We start from the raw sequence: 19213 nt of genomic DNA on the forward strand, positions 1-19213 counted from the left end.
GATAAATGCATTTCAATCTTCAACTTGGTGCCAACCTAACAAAGTCAACTCAACTTAATGCCAACCTGACAAAATTATTAATTTAGTTACCAGTCAACAACTGTTTCGAAGAGGTACTCTCTCTAGATTATAGTTCTATATTAGCATATGGTATGGACATTTTTCAATTATAAATTAAGAGAATAAGAAGAACATACATGCTAAAAGACGAACTTTAAACCCTTGAAAACCATCCTTAGAGTTGGAATATTGCCAAAGATTTCTTAGTGCGCCTCTAAAGCGCCAACTGAACATACCTACCAAATTTGGAACGTTTTTGGTCCGGTAGATTTTTAGTTCTGCGAGTGAGTGAGTGAGTGAGTGAGTGAGTGAGTCAGTCAGTCAGTCAGTGAGTGAGTGCCATTTCGCTTTTATATAATATATAGACATAGATATAGAATATAGAAGATTGAACAGATGATTTCAAACAGATGATGTTTGTCAAGCTCCGTTTAATCTAATAGAATTCATAAGGACGGCAAAAAATAGTACGATCAAAAATCAATGTGTATCTGCGGGGCCTCACTGATCAACATTGTAACTGACAGAACATTGTTCTTACCCACGCTATTTAGATAAAAAATGTTCTTCTTCTATATACCGTGTTCTTACCTTCCGATTGTGTAAATTTTAATTATTATTCTGTTATTATCTACAGAGTTTCATCAATCGCTTCAGTGAAGTATGAAATCAATCTATGTTCATCGATATTGAATTTATATTGAGATTTCTATCAATTGATTCAACTCTGTTTTCCCCTCCAGGGAGAGAAATGGAATCTACGAGAGATCTCGCGGGTACGTCAGGAGTCGATAGTCTCGACTCACATCACGTGGGACCCCCGTCGATCGAAGGCTCTCTACCTCGTCACGTGGGAAATTGACGGAGGAGGTCTGCAAGGCAACCTCTTCACAGAGTCATCCACTGTCAATCTGTCGCTCTGGTCCGACACTGTATTTCACATTCAGGTCAGTTATCTTATCCCATTCTTATTTATTTACTTGATCATTCATTTTTATTTAACTTCTATACATTTACATAAGAATTCGTTCATAAGTGAGTAATTATCATTGGAATGATTGGGAGAGGAGAAACTGGCGATCCCTTTACTATTACTCTTACAAGTTGAACTAATAATAACAGTTTGATAGGTGTTGGTTCACTATTCGATACTTAGTCAGTTCCTCATAAATACAAGAAGATATGAACCATTTGTCATTGAAAAATTGGGAAGATTTATTAGAAATTCCAGTTCAAAAACTGCTGAAATATTATTACATAATAATAATTATCTTAAATATCTAATGAAAGCTATATAAATTTGCAGTAGCACAAGTCCTTGGTTTCATCTATATAAAACATTACATACTTGAAATAAATATTATACAGTAATTGGAAAATATTTGAATTAGCTATGCATGAGAAATACGAGGTTCTTACAAGTCCATATATATAAGTGTATATACATTCACTTTTCTTTGTCCATTCCACTATCGAATTGATATCCTGATTCATTATTCCAACTGTTTCATTAATTTTTGTTATGGGACAGCTTAAATAGATTTGAAGGTCGTCTGCATAAGTATGGAAACTGGAGAATTTGATAACGGAAGAAAGGTCATTAGCATACAAAGTGAAGAGGAGAGGGCCTAAAATTGAACCTTGTGGTACTCCATGCATAACGTTTTTGGATGAGAGAGTGAGAGAGTGGGTTAAAGAGATAGGAGAGTGAGGGATATGGAATGGAAATGGGATATGAAGAAGAGGAAACTAGTGTGTTTTATAGAAAATTTTTATTCTACCATCTAGAGAATAGTAAGGTGATCTCGAAATTGTGTTTTTGTAAGATGAATGTGTGTAGAAATTAATGGCAGAATTGAAACGGATCCAGTACGTTGAGTGCAGTTTTTGAATAGAAACTGTAGGGGTAAATATTGTTATTGTGTTTGAAAAACCATCTTGGTTTTGATACTTGTAGTAACGACCTTAGGCCGCACACACATATTGATTATCGCTCGCCATATCCGTCTAGCCAGGAGGCTCCGCCCCCTGGACCCCCGGCTGGATCGTCCAAGAATGAGATCAGCAGGCTCGCTTCGCTCGCCTGCATTTTTCGTTTGAGCATTTTTATCATATGTTAGGACGATCCAGTCGGGGGTCCAGACTAAACGTCTGGCTAAACGGATATGGCGAGCGAAGCGAGCCTGACGGCTAGTAATATAATATTCCCAGGAATAGCTCTGATTAAAGTAGCAGTGCCCAATCAATTTTTCCGCGATAATTGCATTTCAATCTTCAACTTGGTGCCAACCTAACAAAGTCAACTCAACTTAATGCCAACCTGAAAAAATTATTAATTTAGTTACCAGTCAACAACTGTTTCGAAGAGGTACTCTCTCTAGATTATAGTTCTATATTAGCATATGGTATGGACATTTTTCAATTATAAATTAAGAGAATAAGAAGAACATACATGCTAAAAGACGAACTTTAAACCCTTGAAAACCATCCTTAGAGTTGAAATATTGCCAAAAGATTTCTTAGTGCGCCTCTAAAGCGCCAACTGAACATACCTACAAAATTTGAACGTTTTTGGTCCGGTAGATTTTTAGTTATGCGAGTGAGTGAGTGAGTGAGTGAGTGAGTCAGTCAGTCAGTGAGTGAGTGCCATTTCGCTTTTATATATATATAAAACTCACTCACTCACTCACTCGCATAACTAAAAATCTACCGGACCAAAAACGTTCAAATTTTGTAGGTATGTTCAGTTGGCCCTTTAGAGGCGCACTAAGAAATCTTTTGGCAATATTCCAACTCTTAGGGTTGTTATTAAGGGTTTAAAGTTCGTCTTCTAGCATGTATATTCTTCTTCTCCCAATCTCTTAATTATAATTGAAATTTCCATATCATATGTTACTATAGAACTATAATCTAGATAGAGTACCTCTACGAAACAGTAGAAGAGACTACCGTGAAAGAAAGAGAAACTGAATCCAGATTAATCTAGAATGTTAGGAGAGACTATTGAATGTTAAATTTCAAATTCTCACCCAAAATTATCTCTACATCTATTTGCCATAGATGTAATTACCTGCCTGTAATTTGCCTGTTCAATAATTATTTGTCTCTGTATTTACTTGAGAGAAAAAAGTCAATAGCAATCATGCTGGCCTAAAGTGGTGATCATTCATTGGTGGACAAAACCTGGATGAATAAAGAAAGGAACATAGAGTGAACAATAGTTAAATTGAGAAGGAGATACGTGAAGCGTACTGGAGACAAGAGGAACGAAATGAAAAATATAAATAGCAATTATTGTAGATGGATGAGTTGAAGAAGTGGTATTGCAATAGGAATAATGTCAGGAAGGAAGATAAATAATGTCAGGAAGAATAATATAAATGATGAATAGGAAATGAGAAATCAGGTTAAAGCGGGATTGGAGAAAGAGAAAGCAAATTGAACCTGAATTCAAGTGTATGGAACATAACCTACTTTTTGGAGTATTTATAGTGAATAAATCAAAATTCGGAAGAGGTACAAAATAAAAAATTTAAATAGCAATTAGAAAATTGCGGCGGAAAACCGCTCAACAGGAATATAAAGAATAGAGAAGAGGATAGAACAGTGAAGAGAGAGAAATAGAGAAACTGATGAGTGAGAGAAGTAGCTTAAGGCAAAGGAACAAATAATAAAGATAAGAAGATTGTGAAGGAGAGGAGAAGAAAAGGAGGAGTCATGAGTTGTAGAGTATTGGTAATGCTCGGGTAATAGCTTCCACGACCTTTCCCATCAAAATGCAAAGAAGACTCTAACTCAAATAAAAGCAACGGTTTGCAATTTCCGTAGTTGTGAACCTACCGCCGACAAGTCCACTACACATGGATGAGAGAGTGAGAGAGTGAGTTATAGAGATAGGAGAGTGAGGGATATGAAATTAATAGAAGAGGAAACTAGTGTGTTTTATAGAAAATTTCTATTCTACCATCTAGAAAATAGCAAGGTGATCTCGAAATTGTAAGTTGTAAATTGTAAGATGAATGTGTGTAGAAATTAATGGCAGAATTGAAACGGTTAGGTGAAGCTTTTGAATGAAAACTGTAGGGAAAAATTATTGTTATTGTGGTTAAAAAAACATCTTGGTTTTGATACTATTGTAGTCACTACCTTACTGATCGAAACATTTTATATACCATCCGATGGTGTGAATTATTATTCTGTCACTTTCTACAAAGTTTCATCAATCGATTCAATGAAGTAGGAAATCAATTGAATTTATATTCAAATTTCTATCAATTGATTTCAATTGAAAAACTCAACTGTTTTCAACTTGACCGCACTCACATATCGATTTTTGCTCGTACGATATTTTGCCGTCCTTATTAATTCTATTAGATTAAACAGATGATTTCAAACAGATGATGTTTGACAAGTTCCGTTTAATCTGAAAGAATTCATAAGGACGGCAAAATATCGTACGAGCAAAAATCGATGTGTATCTGCAGGGCCTTACTTATCAAAACATTGTACTTACCTTCCGATGGTGTAAATTTAAATTATTATTCTGTCATTATCTACAGAGTTTCATCAATCGCTTCAGTGAAATATGAAATCAATATTGAATTCATATTAAGATTTCTATCATTGATTCAACTCTGTTTTTTCCCCTGCAGGGAGAAAAATGGAATCTACGAGAGATTTCGCGAGTACGTCAGGAGTCGATAGTCTCGACTCACATCACGTGGGACCCCCGTCGATCGAAGGCTCTCTACCTCGTCACGTGGGAAATTGACGGAGGAGGCCTCCAAGGCAATCTCTTCACAGAGTCATCCACTGTCAATCTGTCGCTCTGGTCCGACACTGTATTTCACATTCAGGTCAGTTATCTTATCTTATTCTTATTTATTTACTTGATCATTCATTTTTATTTGACTTCTATACATTTACATAAGAATTCGTTCATAAGTGAGTAATTATCATTGGAATGATTGGGAGAGGAAAAACTGGCGATGCCTCCACTATTACTCTCAGAAATTGAACTAATAATAACAGTTCAATATAAACAGGGGAGTTGTTTCACTTTTCAATACTTAGTCAGTTCCTCATAAATACATTTATCAGAGACTTAGGGATTCAAGAAGATATGAACAATCTGAAATTGAAGAATTGGGGAGATTTATTAGGAATTCCTTTTAATCAACTGCTGGAATATTATTACTGAATAATAATCATCTTAAATATCTTACGAAACCTATATAAATTTGCAGTTGCAGAAGGGCTTGGTTTTAACTATATAAAACATTGGATACTTGAAATAAATATTATACAGTAATTGGAGAACATTCCAATTAGCTATGCATGAGGAATACGAGGTTCTTAAGAAGTCCATAAATATACATCAACTTTTCTCTTGTGATGATCTAAATCAGTATTTTCTAGGGTACAAAAATGTTCATATACTTCTGCAATCCAATAGTCCACAATGAAATTGAATTCACAATCAAATATATTTTTAGATTAGAGAATTTGAGAATTTGAATTTCAGATTAGAGAATAATACAAATTTGAGAATTGGGTTATCAATAATTCTCTTGATAGGATAAAATTGATGATAATAATTATTTTCCACATTATGAACATCTCAATTACGCAAGAAATCTTTTGTTGGAAATGCGAAAGAATTAATTAATTGTAATCACGTTCTACTGTCTTTTCGTATCATAAACTCTAGAAATTTTACTGTACAACAATTTATATTTTTGTACTTTTACGACAATAAATCTCATCTAATTTAACTCAAATAACCATACAGGGTTGTGAAATTGATAAATATCTAACATTGGACTAGAATGCAATGATTTAAGCTTTTGTTTATTTTACGTTATTAAAAAACGGTCACTGTCTTATTGGAGAATCCAGAAGCATACAATATTATCAACTGAGGATATCTCAATAGACTTTGTGAGAAGAAATAGATCAGTTCTTGAGTTGGATTCTTGAACAAATAAGAAGCTCTTGATCTTCCATCAACATAACCTATAGGCTACTGTAGTACTATATTTTAAACTTTGTCAATTTTATTGAGCTAGAATACAAAAATTGCTCGCTTGATATAAAAGGATTTCTAGTGTTGAAATCTACCTATCTCATAGCAAAAAGTATAACAAAATTTGAAATGTACATTTTAATGAGAGCAGTGGAACTCTTTTTGATCATCAAGAATTTTCTTGATGTTTGGAGTGAACGTTGTAGCCGCCATTCTGATGCAGTTGTCCAAATGTTCATTAGTCAGTCTTTTCCTATATCGATTTTTCATGAATTTCATACTTGAAAAAGATGCTTCACACAAGTAAGTAGAGCTGAACATGGCTTCCAACCTCAATGCAATTTGAATAATATTTGGATATCTTTCTTTGGGGACTTGAGGCCAAATATTTCCAGTTGTAGAAAGTGATCTGAGAGTCAGATCATTTTGAAAAACCACAAATTCCATTTGAACTAAAGCCTGATCTCCACCAAAATGTTTTACAACACAAGCTGCAAAAGGAAGTTGATGAATTGTACCATATTTGATATGCTTTTAAATTCTTGAAATCGTTGATCAAACTGTTGTCTCAAGTCTGAGAGAATTTCAACGTAGGTATTCTTTGTTATTGCTGCGATGCTGTGGAGGATTTTTCTCGTCATTGATGTTCTTTAGACTGGGAAAGTGTTTTTATATTCAAACTGGACGACATTCTTTTGCACGAGCATTTCTGTGAGCGACCAAAAACTACCCCACGAGCTACCGGTAGATATTCGAGCTACCACTGATATAGGAAAACTGAATTATCTCAATTTGAAAGAAAAAGAGTTGTGGAATTTGAATTGATTTTATTGTTTCTTTCGCAATCATTGGTATGTTTCTGTGGATGTGTGGATGTAATAAGTAAACTAAAAATTAGAAAATCCTTAATCTTTTTTTTGTCTGATGAAGCTAATGTCTCAATCCTGGAGATTCTTCTCCTCTCAACTAAATCCTAGAGAGCCGATACCTCAATCTTCAGCCTAGAACAAAACAGGCCGGACAAAAAATGATCTCGGCTGTCTGTGAAAGGCAACAACCTCACAGCATATTGACACCGGGTGCCTATTCCGTTTGACGTTGGAAATTAATAGTTGCCTGTTATCAATCTTAGTTCGGAGCTGCTTTCGGGCGTCCTAAAGCCAGAATAAACACATTCTCATGCTCCAAGCATCCCAGCACACTCGTGCAGTTGTCTCCATGTCAGCAGGATGAGCAATGATGCGCATAATGCCAACTAACAATGCACACACTACACCGCCGAGCGATCGTCAGATATTTTATGTTGAGAGGATATTATGGGGAGAGGGAGAGAGAGTGGCGATCGTCTAATATGTTATGTTTGGAAGAAATGAGAAATAGAGAGAGAGTGTGAGTGAGAATAAGATAGATTAGTAGGATGAGAGAACAGTAATGAGCAAATGGGAGTGAAAGATAGATAGATTGAAAAAGTAGCATAGAGAAACAGATACTTTCAGATTTCCATATGATTTCTCTATGGAAAAATAGAAAGAGAGATAGAGTGAATAGTGGGAATAAGATAGAGGGAGAAAAGAATAGCCATGAGCAAATGGGAGTGAAAGATAGATGGATTGAAAAAGTAGCATAGAGAAACAGTTAGTTACAGATTTCTATATGATTTCTCTATAGAAAAATATAAAGAGAGATAGAGTAAATAGTGGGAATAAGATAGGTTAGAAGGAGAAAAGAATAACCATGAACAAGTGAGAGAGGAAGATTAGTGAATTAGGGAAGTAGCATAGAGAAGCATTTAACTTTCAATTGCTATATGATAGGTAGGCTAATTGGGTATTACCACAGAATACAGCAGACTGATTAAAGCAGTTTTCTCTGGTATTACTATGTGATAGTATTCTATTTCAATCCATCTATATCTCTATTAATCGAGGTTTATGATGTGTGAGAGGGTGAAATAGGAGGTACGGTTGAACGAGAAGGACAATTGAAGAGAAAAAAGAGAACAGAAGATAAGAGAGAGAGAGAAGATGAAGGAGAGCGGTGGGGAGAGAAAAGCGAGGAAAGTGGAGGAAGGAGTGATGGGATGAGAGATGGGTGCGGAAAGAGAAGAGATGAGAGGAATAGAGAACAGAAGAAAGAAGAGAGGGAAGAGAAGAGAGAATAAAGTAGAGGAAGAATTGAGATGTTAGAAGAAATAGGAGAGAAGAGTGAAGAAATTGGAGAGTGAAGAGGAGAGAAAATAGAGGAGGAAAAATAATGAAAGAGAGGTTTCTTGAGAGTTCTTTACTATAGAGTATTCTCTACTATATTGCTGGTGGAAAATTCATCAAATCTAGCATCGAGGATACAACTTTTTCAAAAAATTTGATGGCTCTAGTGTGTGTAATCACTCCTTTCAGAATGTTAACCTATAGTTGGATCAATTAACAAAATCTAGACTATTCTTCTGATCTCAGTGTGAAAACATTGATGTGCTCCACGAGTAGGCTATATTAATATCGTGAAATAATAAACTTCCAATATCTGACAAGAAGCAAAGCTCAAGAACGACTCAAAATATTATGTGGAATAATGATAGTGATACAGGGTTCCCTGAGACAAACAAACTGGAAGAGAGTGAGAAATAAGAGAAATTTTAGAATAGGTTAGAATAGAGAAATTTAAACAAAGAGAAGAAGAATAGAGATTGAGGGAGAGAGAGAGAGATATTGAGATAAAGGAGATATCTCTTTTGTTGCAGTGACTTTCTGACCGTAGGACCGGATCGGTTGCCTGTCTTAATTAATATGTCAGTCGGCATCAGTGCTATGCTGTCCGTTGACTGCTGAGTGACAGAGAGAAGCAATGAGATGCGATGTCTGCCTTTCGATGTGTTGATTGATGATGATGCCAAGAAACAAGAGATGAAGAGAAAGAGAAAGAGCAAAAGAGAGAGAAAGAGAGAGTAAGAGAGAGTGTTAGTGAGACAGTGAGAGAGTTTGAGGAAGATAGAGAAAAAGGAGTGAGTGAGAGAGGCATCATTCCCAAAGACGAACTTGTAGTTAGCTGATGTGTGATCATCCTCAATAAGGGATCACCGTTAGACACATTCTCTTGTGGCCTGATTTAATATAGATCCGAACAGAATCTTATTATGACATGCTGTTGTAAACTAAAGTAGTGGTAAAAGGCAATGAGAATGAGGAGATGGAAGAGGATGTAAGCAGAAGTAGGCAAGCAAGATGGGAATACAGTACTTCCGAAATGGATGTTTGTATGGAATGAATAGATGAAAAATGATGGAATGCTGGAGGATGAACGAATGTTGGAAGGGAATAAGAGAGGAAGATGGACATTGAGAAAAGGAATAATCATGTATCCATAAAAACACTTCACTCTTTTTAACAAATTAATAAAAAAAATATAAAAACCTTGTAGTACCCTTTATTTTTTGAAAACTTTAAAACAGTTCAACAACTGGTTTCGACCCTAACTTAATTATTTATTATTCTAGGAAAAATGACCTAAGTTAGGGTCGAAACCAGTTGTTGAATTATTTTAAAGTTTTAAAAAAATAAAGGGTACCACAAGGTTCTTATATTGTTTTTATCAATTCATGTATTCATATCTTTTTATTGGGTCAAAAACATCACAGTATTAGGAAGAACACCCAGGCCGAGAACCTCTTCTCTTCTCAAATCCAGTCCATTGAATTGTCCAAATTAGGGTTGTGTTCATCTTATTTCAAAACCAGCGAACATGAATATTATATTGGAGAGGACAGTCGAGAAGGATTGAGTCGTGGTTCTACAAATTAATATAGATGAAAATAGGGAAATTCCAATAGAGAAAATAGAATAGGAACAACTTCGTGAATATACTAGTAACTGCAGTTTTTCATGGATTGATTTTATCAGGAGTCAAGTTCGACTACTCATGCAAGCAATGAGGAAGAGCGGGTGGGGAAAGAAGATAAAAGAGAAAATGGAAGGAGTATTCGAATATTTTCGATCAATGATATTTTGAATTAACATGAGTTGAATGTTAATAAAAATCATGAGAAAATACTGGAGTCTGAGCTTAAATTGATTGCAAAATTAATACTGGTGAATTGATTTAATCATGATGATTCAAATAGTTATTGATTGATTGATACAATTAGTACAGCATCAAAATAATAGGGAGAGAAAAAAAAGGTGATCTTGTGCTATTCCTATCCCAGAATTAGATAAGGTTACACATAGTCCGAAATAGGTTAGGTCTCATAGTTCTTCACTTCACAAAATGTTCAGTCCCTATTTATCCAATTATTTAATTTATTATTATAAATTCAAAGAGATAGTGACCAAAGAAGAAATAGTGAGAGAAAAGAATTGTATGAAAAAATAGGCTAAAATGATAAAAAATAATAAAGAACAGTAAAATCCGCAGAAGCGAAAGGGAATGATAGGATGTGGAAGAAAGGATGAAAACTGGTCACATAGAAATGGTGGAAGGAAAAAAAATGAATTTCCAAAATACAAAACAACTACGTGAATACAAAGCGTAGAAGAAATATTCTAGATTTATAAACGAAAAAATGTTCAACATAATATCGAGAGCAGAGAAAATATTATTTCAGATACATAACGAGGAGATACTATTATTGTTCATGAACAATAATGTTGTTGGACCATGATTTTTCCAATCATTTCAACCTGATAAATATAGTTCCAGAACAATCAATTCCAAAAAATGAACACTGCAGAAATTATGAGAAAAGCGGGAAATATGGTCACTCTCGTTATTGAAAAAAATAAGTACGGTACTGCTATGATATCGGTAGAAAAACAATCTGAAAACTCACTCACTACGTACAAGGAAAAATTTCATTTTCAAAACTTCATCAGCAAATTTTTTGTACAATGATGTCGATAAACAATGATGTCGATACACAATTATGTCGATATACAATCATGTCGATAAACAATGATGACGATATACAATGATATTTTGACTTTTAGTATCACATAGTACATGGTAGTAGATACATTGTGTAGTACCCAGTTTATTTCAGTGAATAGAAGAATAAAACATACCTTCAGCTTTCAACAACTTTTTCAATAATTTCTGGACGTGTATGTATGAGATAGATGTCATTGTATATATGAGCCTTTATTCATTGTAATCAACAGAGAAACACGGGTAAAACAAGAATAAATAGCTGTTCAATATAGAACAGTTTCCGGTCAGCGATTGGATTATTTCACATGATTTCAAGAGTCCCTCGTCATCAATTTATAAATTTGACAACTTCGCTCCACTAAAATAGAACCGTTATTTGTGACTCGTGTTGAAGCTTCCGAGAGAGATTCTATCAACTAGTAACATCACGATACCCGGATTATTGATGAATATTAACAGCTTTTTTCACATCAGTTGTATTGATTAATAGTATGTTGTCATGTCAATACAAACTCGAAAATCATTGGGGCCAAAACGATAAACGGGGGCAGAGATGATAGATAATTTATTTTTACGCTCGTAATATTTGAAGCTGTGAGATCGAGTGGACAAAACATGTATGTAAATTGTTGGAGTTATCAGCTACTAGAGGTAGCAATAGGCAAGAGAGCGTAGTGAAGATGAAATTTTTGAATCAGAAAAATAATTCCAGGAGTATAATATGAAGGGTGATAAAGTATTCATTAGATGGTAGATGAGAGAGCTCGATATTCTCCTGGATCTGATAATACTGTGATTGTAGAATACAATGAATAAATAAATGAATAATCAAATGAATGAATAAATAGATAAAATATATGAATGAATAATAATATGATCTGTTGTGTGGGGCACTGGTAACACTAAATTTCTTATTGTGCATAACCTCAATATAGATCTTTGAACGTATCGAGAACATGAATGATCAATAATCAAACAGTAGAATAATGTTGATTTAAGAATGAAAAAATTACATGAACTAATAATTTACCATTGAGGAACTACGAAATAGTTGGTTCTTCTATATCATTGTACAAGTGCAGTGACGTATTCGACTTAATGAATGAAACTCCATTCGGTGGGGTATAAATTTCATGAATGAAGGAAATGTCTAATAGTATATTTCGCACCTAGGGCCGAAAATGAGACTTTTCCGGCTCGAAATCGGTTTTCAAGTCCGAGGCCGTAGGCCGAGGACTAGAAAAGATTGAGAGCCGGAAAAAACATTTTTGCCCATGGTGAGAACGTTATTTTTCGCCACACGGAAAAATAAACAATATAAATATGAGAATAATTGTTTATTAGGCACTTTCGAAAGCAAAACAGGAAGGTCATATCTCTAGCAAATCTGAGGTAATCTGAATATAAGGAAATTGTCCAAGTATTTTTATTTTTTATTCTGATTTGTCTAAATAACCTAAAAGATTATGTTCAATTATGTAAGAGGTTGAGTTTATACTTTTTATTCTTCCAAATGACAATAAGATGATATTATTATAAATGTTTTGATTCTTGAATAATAAACACAAATAATGGAAAGATTTTGATCAGCTGTTTTAGCACACTTGAAATTTGGCCAATCTGAATGTCAACGTCAACAATCTTCAATATTATGTAAGAGGTTGAGTTTATACTTTTTATTCTTCCAAATGACAATAAGATGATATTATTATAAATGTTTTGATTCTTGAATGATAAACACAAAAAATGAAAAGATTTTGATCAGCTGTTTTAGCACACTTGAAATTTGGCCAATCTGAATGTCAACGTCAACAATGCTTGTTGTCGTTGACTTCGGAAGTTTAGATTAGAAGTTTTATCCTACTCTGAAAATCGAATTTGAATAGTTTATAATATTTATATCTTATCTGTATTTCATTCATCCAAATAAAATGATAGTATATTATTGCAGAATACTTAATTCAATTCTAAAAGCATAAACTTATTCTGTTACATAAACTATTTGTAAAAACGTTCAGCACCATGGATATTGCCCAAGTAGTTCCAAAATTATCCACCAGGCTTCGTGATGAACGATTAAACGCAGGTTTGAGGTTAGATTCTATTATACTCTTGAAAATCGAATTTGAATAGTTTATAATATATATCTTCTGTATTTTATTCATCCAAATAAAATGATAGTATCTTATTGCAGAATACTTATTCAATTCTAGAAGCATAAACTGATTCCGTTTCATAACTTATTTTGTAAACACGTTCACATCGAATCAGAATCAGCTGACTTCAAGGTTATTTTACAGCCCTAGGGCCGTAAAAATTTTACCGGCCTGGTCAGAAAACAATCATTTTCGGCCTCCATATGACGCACGAAAACCAGCTCATTACATCCAAGTGGGGCGAAAAAGTATTTTTAATTTCACTGGATGGGATAGCTTAGATAACGATAGTCTACATAGTGTTTATCTAAACTTGATAACCTTCAAACAACTGAAAGGACAGGATAATCATTACAAACTTTTATTTTACAGAGTTTATCAAGATTTCTCCAAGAATGCCAACTTCCTATTCAATCTCAGGTCAATAGGTCAATCTTCCTATTGAATCTCAATTTTTTCATGATGATCTTATGTGAAATAGTCTTCTGTGATTCCTACATTGTCCTTAAAAACTCAAATATGTCAATAATATGGAGTTAGAATTTTCCATCCTATCTACTTCATCAGCTTGATTGAATCATTTTGAAGACAATCTCCAAATTCAACTTATTAGAATAGTCATTTTTTCATTTATGTTGAAAATCACTCCTAGTAAGTAGTAAGAAGTCACTTCTAGTTAGTGGTACAGGTTCGTCTTGAGATGCAAATCACTGTTGTCGATAGTAGGATCTGAGGTTCAAAATTGAGATAGAAAGCTAGAACAAAAAAGCGTAAAGATACAAACACACCAGCCGTAAAAATCGATTAATTCAAAAGATGTAGAAGCTACATCCCAATTGTGTTCTCTGAAACCAAAATGTCTTGTTAACACGTGAAGGTACTTGATCATTTTTCGAGACGCTGTCAAAGTATTCAAGAGCAAACTATTTTTTGTTAACTTGTTCAAGAGCAAACTATTTATTTTTTTGTTAACAGGTCGGAATAGTGGGGGGTCAAAGGAGTGAGAAGATTACAGTGAACACAAGTTTGAGGGTGAGAGTGGCCTCCAACCCCCTACTGATCGGGATTGCTCCCTCAGGCATGTACATGAGCCCCAACGCTGCATGTATGGCGCTTCTGCTGGCGACTCTTGTCCTGACGCTGACTGTGACTGTGTGGCGTGTCAGAATGTCCAACAGCGTTTCCGATAGATGCTACCCTGACCACTCTATAAAAAGTAAGAAAAATCATCACTATAGTCGTATCACGATAGACTACCGTACCATAATTCATATAATTTCATATTTATTAACTTTCTGGTTAGGGTATTTACTCTCTATAGTCGTATCACAATAGACTACCGTACAAACATAATTCATAATCAAACTCATACTGGTACTATAGTTCATATTCATATAATTTCATATTTATTAACTTTCTGGTTAGGGTATTTACTCTATATAGTCGTATCACAATAGACTACCGTACAAACATAATTCATAATCAAACTCATACTGGTACTATAGTTCATATTCATATAATTTCATATTTATTAACTTTCTGGTTAGGGTATTTACTCTATATAGTCGTATCACAATAGACTACCGTACAATAATTCATATAATATTATATTCATAAACTTTTTGGTTAGAGCCAATCTAAACTATCAACGAATAAAAAATACAAGTACCCACTTTGAAAATTTTTACACACAACATTTTTCTGTCATTTTCAAGTCTTTGAATGACATTAATGTTGGACCATGTTTTGAGTAGACTTTTCAAAAAGGTACTTGAATTTTTTATATTTTCAAACTTTATGTATTTAATCATACTATAATAATATTATGACCTGGTTGCACAAGAGTCTGTTGAATTTCATTCATGATTCAATTATTTCAAGAGAACCAATGAATAGTTTTTTAAAGAAGTCTTCTCTCATTGGTTCTCGTGGCATTCAATCCATTCAATTATTTATTTATTTTTTGTTTATGAATGATGAATTTGTTGCCAAATACAAGAACTATTCTCGAAATATATTTATCCAACAATTATCATAATAATCAAGTTTTATTTCAAACACTCATGTGTATAAAATATGTTAAGAATACTCAAGTACTATACTCATATACTAAGGATAATTCAATAATCAAATCACTATGAATTCAGTCACTGAAACTTGTCGTGTTAGTTATAAAATATGTTAAGGATACTCAAGTACTATACTCATATACTAAGGATAATTCAATAATCAAATCACTATAAATTTAGTCATATCATAATCATTGTTTCTTGGAAGTAGACAGAAAAAGTTTGCCAATTTGGTGTTAGATTGTGAAATTAAAATAATATTAATGAGAAAATAATCAACATAAAACGCAATTGAAAACCTTCTATCTTATTTGATTGAAAAAACAAATATTTCTTTTTCTCATTTTATCTTCATCTTACTTGAACTGTTGATATAAATCCTAATGAATTGTGTTGTTAGCTCAAACTTTTATAACAGTATTCATGATTTATTCGCTAGACGGACGCGTTTCGTGGCACTGAGCCACATCTTCAGCGTACTCCGAGTATCTAGCTACTCCTTGTACGCTGAGGATGTGGCTCAGTGCCACGAAACGCGTCCGTCAAACAAGAAAACCGTGAGTTTTCTGAGTACTACGTGAGTACTATTTGAGTACTACGTGAGTACTATTTGAGTACTACGTGAGTACGTGATGATATTCTTTTGAGTACTACGTGTGTACATGATGATACTCATTTGCGTATTACCGTATTACATGACTACGTAATGATACTTATTCAAGTATCTAGCTATTCCTTGTACATTGAGGATGTGGCTCAGTGAAAGTGTAAAAATGTAAGATAACAACACATTTTATTAAGAAAAATATTTTCTCTATTCTTCCTCACATCATAACAATTGAGAAAAATATTTCCTTGATTCTTCCTCACATCAAAACAATCTCACCTCCACTATTTGCCTTTGAAAACATACCTGTATTTCTGTTACAGATTTACCACGTTTCTCAAGAAAACCAAACTGTGACACCGATCTACTGATTAAATCTGCGGTTAACCGATCAGATTCTCCGCTGAAACTAGTGACATGATCTCAAAACCGAAAAGACAGCAAAAATGTGAAGACTTAAAAGTTTATGGTTTTCTCTTCAATGGTTCCTCAGGCAACTCATGGATCATCCTAATTCCATGAATTGAAGATTGCAGGCAATGAATAAATTTTGGATTCAATTAGTGTACTCAGTGAATAATATGAATAATATTTTGTATATTGTTCCATGTTAAAGTAAGTCTACTTACAGTAAGTGGATATTCATGTGATTTTAGTTTTATGACTGTTCTCATTGTGACACTTCGAGCTCCTTCTGCAATTCTTGTAAAGTTGCAATATTATGTATTTTTTATCCTTTCATCAATGATTGTACGGTGAAATCTCTATCTATTGATGGTGTCATATTTTGGAATTAGTATCTTTACCAACGTGATTTCGATGAATTTCATTCACCCTTCAATAACATTTCGCATCGTTATTTGTCTTCATACTATTCCGAATCCTATGTAATTTGTATGAATTTCAAAACTGAACGATTCCAAGGATGCTATCTGAACAATTTCTACAAATAATAAATGAGTGAGAGAGACATTTTACTGTTTATACATTACCTATTTACTGGTAGTTTTATCCTCTGACTCCTGATCTGAGAATACTTGTTTTAATAAACAAATCATGACCCAAGACTATTTCAAATGTATATTAAGGAATGTGTAAAGTTATATTTTCAATAATCATCAAAATAATACTGTGTAATCATTATAATGTCTAGTCTTAGATTTAGATTAATCTTAAGTAATCGTACGAGAGGAATAATGATTGTGATCTATTTTCGAGATACTTTCCCCAGTGTGAATGATTGATCAGCAATAATATTATAGGAATAATGTTCGACTTTTTTCAATCTGAATAGTGGAGATCTGTGAAGGATTCCATGAGTATTGCAAATTTCTATCACTTAAATTCAAGTCAGATAATTGATCTTTGTTCAATTCCTATCCTCTGTATATACAACCTTTATTCAGTGAGAATATTGAAACTTTTAATAAGTTCATCCATGTTCAGAACATGTTTGGAACTCTGATATGTGTCGAAACCTTCTGGATTTTATAGAGCTGTTCAGAATACACAGGAAAGTAATGAAATTCATTAATTTGTTAGAATTCTTAGGCTATGAATGAGGAGGTTGGAGCGAAAAAGTTTATGAAATTTTCCTTCTCCTGATGATTTTCATGATATTCAAATCATCTAGAGATTGACTGATGAACTTTCAGAGCTTATAACAAGTGTTGAATGAATGTGTATGGTTACAGAAGCATCACATTGAATATAAGTTGATAGAAATACACGTAATTACTATTATCTCAATGAATATTTTCCCCGGCATGATACTATTGTACGCGAAGCATAATCATAATACTTGCGGAGAGAGAATTGTATCAATAAATTGAACATTTGTTACATTTTTGTACAGTGAGTTTTCTAATGTTTTCTCATTGAAACCTTCCTTCCCAATCCTTAAACATAAATATTTCAATATTTTACATTTCCAGTTCAAAAAGTTTATCGCTGGTTTAAACGTTCATCACAGCTTGTGCCACTGAAATACTCCCACTATTGAATCATTTATATTTATTTATTTATTATTTTCACAAGAGAAGACTGAAGATACTCCTTGTATTTATATCTCTCTCTAATTTAGATTACATTTTTTAAGTTCGAAATAGGGTTATGATTACTTTTTCTCTGAAATTTAAATCAAATAAAACTTATTCTCCATCGGCAAAAATACGCAGTGGAGATGCATGTGATTGAGGAAAAAAATGTTACACAAGAATAATTTGGCGATACTTGAATACTATATAATCTATATGAATTGAAATTGAAGACTTAGTTTAACATTTATTCAACTGAATGTTGGATCTTTGCTAATATTTTAGCAAATACTTCCATTAGTATTCCCGTAAATACATAAAAAGTTATCATAAAAGAATGGTGCGGTTTCGAACATTGTTTAAAGAAAAACCAAATTACTTACAGTTAATGTTTTTTATTCACCTAATTTGTCGTCTGAAACAGTTTTTTTACATGATTAATAACTTTCAATAAGTTCGCCCTTAGTCGCTCGACAAATGTCCAAACGATAATAAATTTCTCTCTTAACATTTGATAACATTTCTTCGATTATGGTTGTCATTGGTTCCTTAATCCTGTTTTAAAGTGGTTCAGTTCGTGATTTCTTGTGAATAAACAATGCTTTTGATGTAAATTTACAATAAAAAAATCTACCTGAACCACTTAAAAACAGGATTAATGAAGCAATGACAACCATAACCAATAAAATGTTAGCGAATTTTTGGAGAGAAATTGATTATCGTTTGGATATTTTGTCGAACGATTAAAGGCGCACATATTTAAATTTATCAATTATGTAAAAAACTGCCTGAGACGACAAATTAGATGAATAAACAACATCAACTGTAAGTAATTTGGTTTTTCTTTAAACCATGTTCGAAACCGCACCATTCTTTTATGATAGCTCTGTATATAATTCCATTGTTGAGGTTGTCATTTCACTATTATCATTCTGAAGGGAAATGTAATGTTTCCCAAAAAAATGCTGTAATTTAATGAATGAATTATAATAAATAAGCATGAGCCTCAAGCAGCGAAATATAAAGTGTGGATGATGCGCTACGATTGGCCATTAGCTGTTGACCAATGGAGGTTAAGATCGACTTGCATTGGCTTGCTTGCGTGTCTAGTCTACACGACAACAGTGACCCAAATATGGGCATGAGAACGGTTGAACAGCAACAAATATCGAAATACTCAGTAACTAACAAAACCAAATAGGAAATATCAGTGAAAATGGAAGAATAGACAATATTCATTAAAACTAGTAAACAGAAAAATACAAAAAGCACAAAGGTAGAAAATGCATAAATGAAGATAAGGTCGAATTTAAAAGTATGATTCAAATGAGATAGAATTA

At 33.4% G+C, this 19213-nt stretch overlaps 1 protein-coding gene across 2 annotated transcripts in view; it reads left to right on the forward strand.

Annotated features, from left to right (window-relative positions):
• LOC111044987 overlaps positions 1-17695 on the forward strand; it is a 97666-nt gene extending 79971 nt beyond the window's left edge. The window contains exons 6-8 of one of the 2 annotated variants that reach the window (XM_039437582.1): positions 4713-4916; positions 14137-14377; positions 16161-17695. In XM_039437582.1, coding sequence (XP_039293516.1) covers positions 4713-4916; positions 14137-14377; positions 16161-16258 — 543 coding nt within the window. In that variant the 3' untranslated portion in view covers positions 16259-17695. Of the gene's footprint in view, positions 1-803; positions 1008-4712; positions 4917-14136; positions 14378-16160 lie in introns of both variants that reach the window. The other variant, XM_039437583.1, reaches the window with a different exon arrangement.
• The last annotated feature ends 1518 nt before the right edge of the window (positions 17696-19213 follow it).

This window comes from Nilaparvata lugens, chromosome 11 (assembly GCF_014356525.2).
Source record: "Nilaparvata lugens isolate BPH chromosome 11, ASM1435652v1, whole genome shotgun sequence".
NCBI classification, from domain to species: Eukaryota; Metazoa; Arthropoda; class Insecta; order Hemiptera; family Delphacidae; genus Nilaparvata; species Nilaparvata lugens.